We start from the raw sequence: 8,082 nt of genomic DNA on the forward strand, positions 1-8,082 counted from the left end.
TTTATATTATTTCAAAACTGCATAAATCAGTTTGATCTTATGCGTAGTGATTAATTACAAAAAAAACAGATGATTGGATAGTTCACAAGAACGAAATGGGCTATATATAATTATATTGTTGATTGTGATAGCTGTTTATTTAGATTGACACGCGATGACAACATCTGTGACCTAGTTATTGCATAGACAGCGGCGGCGTATCTGAACAGCGGACACCTCTAAATAACGGACAAAATTAAGGCGACCGAGAGTGTCCTGTATTTAGAGGTTTTAGTGTATTCGGTTATCTTGTTGTATGCGCTCTACCGGCGACATTACGACTGCAGTATGCGCTCTACCGTTTGATTACACTCAACTGTTTTTACCACTCTAATTGTACCTAAGTAATATAAGTAATTATTTTTATTACACCATATATACATATACAGGTGATAGGTACAAGCATTAATTTTATATACAGATAAGTCGAACTATAGGAATATTTGAAAACCGTATTTTTAGATTTATTTTATTCCGACAAACATCGCAGTTTAGATAATTTTGAAGATAATAATATTATTTGGGCCGGCACGGATTACGATTACAATTTATAAATTATATATAGATACATTTATCGCACAATATATTTTCTACATTTACTAAAAGATTTTTAGAAATTAAAAAATTAGTAGTTGATTCTTCGTTTTGAATTATGGTATAAAATTATTTTGCCAGCATATTGAAAAGTGAAAATAAAAACCGTGTAAACCCAAGAACTGTCAGCCAATGACTAAATACACGATCAAAAATTATATCATGCAGTAAAAGAGAGTGATAATCTTTATTAGCATTAAGTCACGATAGTAAAGATAAATTGGGTAGTAGAGCGCATATACGACAAGATAGCCCTATATTCTTACAATTAATGCTTTTGACTTAATACATAGATTTTCTGTATAACAAAAAGAGATTCGGTCCGAGTGCGTCTAGCTCAACGACTGCCGGGGTGGTCGTGATCAAAGGGGCCTTTCTGTACAACATATAACTTATAACATATATACTTCATATAACTATATAATGTATATATTGTGTTTAATAATTAGGTATTTATTTTTAATAATATAAAACCAATAATTAATTAAAGCCATACAATAATTAAAATAATTAAATCATTCTTAATATTTAATATATTTATTTTATTTATATATCTTTATGACATATTAAGTTTATCAAATTAATAAATCATGATATCAAATCAAATTAATGCAAATAATTAAATGGTTTACCCTTACTTGATCAATATAATTTTATATTATAAACAAAATACATAATTGTAACGTTTCTTAAAGCATATTTTTACTCACAGACATTTTTAAACATAATAAAAACACATAAATTGTGTTTAACACTTTAATATGATATTAATTATAGTCACACATACAATAATAACTGAAATCCTACAGAATTATACTTGAATATTCATTCAATACGTAAAACTGAAAGCTATAAATTATACTCAAACTCGTTTATTTTTATTCTTAATAGTTAATTTTTTAACATTACACGCATTTATTCTGATATTCGCACCAAAAGAGAAATATGCTTTGGGACAAACCGATTTTCCAAATTTTACTAAGATTCAAAATAATATCAACGATTCATCTGATCCTTCTCAAGAAGATCTTGTATAATATATTGAATCATGTATAAATAAAATAACTTATATTGATAACACAAATGCGTACCTACCACAACAAATAAAATGTTACGATAATTTTTAAAATTAATACTTGAAGAATATTACAGTCTACAATACTGATTACAAAGTTGGAATTTAACGAGTTAAAAATAATTTTTGACTAAATTAAATAACTCCAGTGCCACAGAAACCACCGGTGCAAGCGGTGCATTGAACCGGGACTTTTGATCGTGTAAGAGCCCTACCGATTATCTAATAAGTGATAATGTGATCAAAAATATTTAATACAACAAAGAAAAAATAAAATCATGTGAAATGTGAATTATAAATTTATAATATTATTAGATGGTGAATAATAGAATGGTACCTATTTTTAGTTATTATGTAGGTAGACACGTAGACGATAATAATTACATACCTATAGTGTCCTTGGCATGAGATGCAGAAACCTGTGATATTTCTGGCTTGCAACGATCAGCGACTCCGTCAGTTTCGGCGGCTGCAACTCATTAGCGTAAAATATGACCCAAATACAACCCAAAAGCGCAAAAATAAATATTCCATAAACACAAAAAAAAAATAAAAAAAATACCTTTTTAACAAACCATAAGCGCAAGTAAATTGTACAAAAATAAGTATATTTTATAAGTTAGAAATGAGTTTATACTGTATATATATATATATATTAATATATTACATAATATTTATCTTAAATAATTATCTACTTTCACCATAATTCGTTACGATAAAATACGATACGATAATAGGTAGGTACTTAACTTCAACTGAACTCGATTACTGTTGGTAAATTTTATATAATTATAAAAATACTGCATATTTGATTAAGATGGAAACAATATTTATTTTTGCGCTTTTATCACACTACCAATAATATCGTATACAAAAGTGCAAATTAAATTTGTGCTTTTGGTCTATCGAAAAAAATAAAAGATTTGCGCTTTTGAGTTTCACCGGTTTCGGCTCGCGTTAACACGATTACCTACTTTAAATCGTGTCATGTGTCTTTAGATTTCATATCAATTAGGTAGTTAAATAGGTATCTCCTTATCGATTATAACTTTATTTATAAGTGTCGTTGACAACGACTCGTCATTCATTCGATAATCCGCATGCCGCATGGATCTACAATCTTGAATCTACAGTCTTGTTCTAGTGTAGGTACGAGTATCACTTATTTTTATTCGGATTAAAAGTATTTACCAAAAAACAATCGAGTGGATGTGAAAAACGAAAAAAAAAAGAAACAAAAGGAAGAAAATATTTCAAAGCTTCTCAAAATAAGTGATTTTTGTACAAAAACAAGTGGATTGCCAATCAACAGTATGTATTCAACTATTATATTTTATTAATAAATATGAAAGATGCATAAAATAATGAAAATTTTTACTTACGAGTACATTTCATGTTTATTGAAAATAACTACTCAGTGAGTTATTATTAAATTGTAAAATAATACCAAGTTATTAATATATTATAGTATTAGTTTTTATAAGATAATATCATGTATTTAGTTTTTTTCTATGTGTGTATTCATGGGCGCCCATAGGTAATATTTTAGGGGGGTCAAAATAAAAAAATTTTCGAATGTAAGATAATAAAGATTTAATGTTATCTTTCACATATAAATTTATACACTATACATGCATGTTATATTTTTATTTGTATATATATATACATATAGTGTATTAATATAATAATTGCCATACGAATAAATAAATAAATAAATATATAATAATTGTCATATGAATAAATAAATAAATAATAATTTTAATAAGTATATAAAAAAATAGAAATTAAATAATATAATTAAGTATATTATTCGGTATCAGTAAATAAGAACTGTAAATTTCTTCGTTTTATTCCAAACATATTAATGACAACCTGAATGAAAGTATCCTTGTTTGCGTTAGGTTAAAATATTTGTAGTACCTATATTGTGATCTTTATAGATTTACCACAAATTATCTGCGATAAATTATTTTACGTATAAGTTATACAGACTACAGAACACGACCTATCTATGATGTTAATATACGATAACAATGAGTATATTTTTATATTTATTTCATATCTTAAAAGTGATTTCAACAAATAATTTGCCTCGGTAATAAGGTAATATTTTTTCCAGGGGGGGCAAGTGCCCTGTCTTGCCCCCCCCCAATGGGCGCCCATGTGTGTATTGTATATGAATACCTAATATAATCGTGCTATTATAATGTACTTCATAGCATTTTAGATGTTATCTTATTAAAATATTTTGATATTACATTAAATAAAATAAAACTTATGTAAATTTGTTTGTCTCCATATATTTATTCTAATACATGTAATTATAAATGGTACACTATAAATGACAATTTAATTAAGTAATTAAAATTTACATTAACCATTTGATATCTATTTTAAAATGAATAACATGACTTTCTAATAAGTTTCATACCAAATACCAAAATTAACTAATATAATTTTATATCGAAATAATCTCATTTTATCGGCAAAGACTCAATTTGAAAAGCCAAAACCAAAATGTTTTAGGGGCCTTTGTAATTACTGAGGAGCTTTACCAATAATGTTTAGTTTAAATTTATGGGGCACCTAGACCAACTTGCACCAGGGCACGCAAATATCTAGCTAAAGGCACTACGATAACGCAAGACTTATTTTGATTATTAACTATTCAACTAATAACTAAAAATGTATAACTTATTTATACTGACATGTTAATTTCAGTTTTATTCCAACGTAGGAATACATAGCAGAAAAAACTTAAACTTTTTAAAGATAATTTTTTTTTTAAAGATAATCAATATTTTTACCAACTTATACCTAAACATTTAAGCTTAACAACATTTAATTAAAAATTCAAGTAATATTTGTTTTATCTTTAATTTAATTGCGTATCATTATTTTATAATATAACAATTATTGATGGCGTTAGATTGTTATTTATTGGATTTGATTATTCATAAAATTGATGGTGCCAATTTAATTATCATAATTTATGAAAAATAAGATAAATATGAAAACAAAACTTTGATGAAATCTAATCACGAGAAAATGTAATTTGGTTACTATAAAATATAAACCATTTACATTGTGTTTGTTAAATTTTAATATCATTTTAAAACCTTAATATCTTGCATTATTTTCATGATACCTATGTTATAAGATATTAGAAAATAATTATAAAATGTAAATTTCATCAAAGATATGTTTGTAATGAACACTGTTAAATAATAATTTTAAAGTAATGAGTTAATTTAAATTCTAATCTTATGAATAAATATAAATATTTAACAATGACGAGTTTTTGTGTCCAAGAACACTATTTTTATTAGGAGAAATATCCGTATCCAGATCATTAACTTTTAGAGGTTTCTGGTACAAAATTAGATCTAATTTATACTTCCAAGGGTAAAAATAGAAATAAATTATTTAATATTTACCTTACTTTTATTTGTATTTAATATTCTTAAATCCTTTATATTTACAGCCAGGTTTACTAATAAATTAATCTAATCCTTTTGAAAATCATTGTTTCAAGACCTAAAATCAATTTATTATTACAGAAAATTGGATGTGTTAAATAAATATAACCGTTACCTATTAATGTTTACAAAAGCAAATGCATATTTCTTAAATTTATTCAAAAACTGTTAAATGTATGTTTTTAGATTATCTACTTTTTCAAACTATTATAACTAAGAATATACCAGGTTAAAATAATTTATATTCAAAACAAGATACCTCTCATATTTTTCCTTTTTCTAAACTATAATATAATTTTACAAATTCATACTTAGAGCGGCATATATTTAAAAGTGTTTCAAAATGTTCGTTTTTTTTAATAATGATTGAAAAAACATCATTCAAACCAATTATATTTTTTTCAATGTTGATTCTATTATTATTGTGTATTTTCTTCTTTGCTGTTTAATAATTTTAAAAGGTTTTATTTAATATAGTTTGTACATGAATGTATTCTCAAAATTTCAATTTCTATTATTTAAATAAAAAATTGTTGAGAACAACATAGATGTGTTTTATACAGCTACCTAAAAAACATATTAAAAATTAACCTCTTGTCTTTGATTTAAATATAACTCTATTTGTGTAACTAATTATGTAAGAAAGTTTATTTTTCATCAATTATTTTTAATTTGGATTCTTTATAACTTATAAATTATAAGTCACATCCATAGACCATCATATAATAGTGTACAATTATTTATAATAATTTTTAAACTAAGTATTTCTGTAATTGAATAATAATTCAAATAAAACTCATAAGTGTTCTAAACAATGTTTTTATGATTATCTTAATTAATTTTATTTTTTTGTAATTAATTAATTTAACTATTGTTTTCAAATTATTTTCTTAATTTTATCTTTTCCGATCTTATCTCTGTTAAATTAATTAGAAATAATATTTCCTAACAGAAAATAAGTGTAAGTGTGCTAGGAATGGTACATTTAGTCTACTTGTAAAAGTCTTAATCAAATCAAACCGAATGTAAAAAAATAATATAATTTAATATTGTTTATAATAATTAAGCAGAAACATTTCTCTAATTGTGCTCGTTAAGCCCGTTAATAACCATTTAATATTTATATTTAAAAAATGTATATGAATACAAACATTTAAAAACACCAATTGTAAATTTATTAAAAATGTATGTAAATTTGAGTTATTCACAAAATTTATAATTGTAGAATTAAGTAATTTATATTTCATTCATTAACTAAAACAGTGTACCTACTATGTAAGTGAGATAAAAGTTAATGGATAAATTATTATGTATAACATACTTAAATTCCAATAATCAAAAGTCATGTGTTACAGAATACATCTGAAATTTTAAAAATAATTGTCTAAATTACTTTTAATTGTACATATATAAAAGGGCAACACTATCGTCTTTGATATGGATGATGTTGAACTTGTCTGTTTTTATGTTGAGGCTGAGTTTCATGTGGGTGATACTGTCCAGGCACTGAAGAAATCATGTTCGGAGACAGAGAAAACATAAAGTTTGCATACGATTGAGCTGCATTCCAAAGTGTAGGATAAGGGTTCATCCGAAGAAAACCATATGGTTGTGGTTGCATGGTGAATGGTAGCAATTGAGTAGTAACACCTTGTGGCATTAACATTTGATTTGGTGCTAGTGGATGAGGTGGTAGCGATGAGAGTGGTGCTAGTTGCAATGTAGGCAGTGGTGGTCTTGTTGATTGAAGTCGAGGAGGTCTTTTTATGGATGACTGTTCTAATAACAATTTTGGTGATGAGGGTGGTGATGGCAAAAATGGTTTTTGAATATTTTGCGGTTTTGGTGTAACATTAAAAATTGATGGTTTAATTCCTGGTGGCATGGGTAATAATTTCTTGGCCGGCAAAGTATCTGATGTAGTCATTAATTTCACATGTTTGTTTATAGCTGCTTCTATCTCTTGTTCAGATGTGAGCACTACAAAAAAAAACAATGATACGAAAAACATTCAAACACTATAGATCTAAAATATTCCGTTAAAAGTCTTATTACAACAAAATAATAATAGTGCACAAATAAAAACTCACTGTATTTATCAACATTTTTTTGCAACAATAGTTTCTGATTACTGGATTTTGAGGGTACAACTTTTTTTGGAACAATTGATTTGTCCTGACATGGAAGTGATGGTGGTGTTTTCTTATTTGGAATTGAATAAACATCTAAAATTTGATGACATATATCTAAAAAATATAAAATTATAAGTTGATTGATAAATTATACATAATATACTGCAAAAAAAATTCTCACAATCGACGATGATGAAAATATAAGACTGCTAAAAAATTTTTATTTAAAAGTAAGGTTTAATTTTTTTGCTCTTATAATGATCATACTTTTAAAAATGAAGCATCTTTAAAAATAGCAGTGAATGTCACTAAAATGTTGTGTCTATGCCCTAAGCTAGTTTCAAGGCTATAGGTTCTAAATTATTAACCTATAGGTACAATGTTTACATTATTGACCACAAATAAAGCGCAACAACCTACATATTATGATTATTATTCTAATTAATAAATGTATAGTGCTTAAAATTTTAATAATTTTTTTTTAGTTCTGGTAAAACTTTTTATTTTTAGTGATATAATATAACTAACCTTCAATTAAATCCTTGTTCAATCCTTCAACAAACATATCCCACCAATGTAATTGATTTGGAGTACGATCCTGCCAATCTATAATTTCTAATTTACTCAGTTTACATGCTAGATATATTAATGAAATTGCTATAATCTCTGGTTCCCATTGAAGACAAAGTGTTGTACATAAGCTGTAATATATAATTCTTACTTTAGAAACAAATGTAATTAACTGATTAAGATCAGAGATAGA

General features: G+C 25.7%; 1 protein-coding gene across 1 annotated transcript; it reads right to left on the minus strand.

The window, feature by feature from the left end:
• Nucleotides 1–6,610: 6,610 nt before the first annotated feature.
• Nucleotides 6,611–8,020, minus strand: LOC112602050 (cyclin-K-like; the record flags this gene model as incomplete). Its single annotated transcript, XM_025349963.1, has 3 exons — nucleotides 6,611–7,167; nucleotides 7,278–7,433; nucleotides 7,848–8,020. Coding segments are annotated over 3 exons (886 nt in total), but the record flags the coding sequence as incomplete, so codon positions are not given.
• Between the last annotated feature and the right edge of the window lie 62 nt (nucleotides 8,021–8,082).

Source organism: Melanaphis sacchari, unplaced genomic scaffold, assembly GCF_002803265.2.
Source record: "Melanaphis sacchari strain LSU unplaced genomic scaffold, SCAv2.0 Contig818_pilon_pilon, whole genome shotgun sequence".
NCBI lineage: Eukaryota > Metazoa > Arthropoda > Insecta > Hemiptera > Aphididae > Melanaphis > Melanaphis sacchari.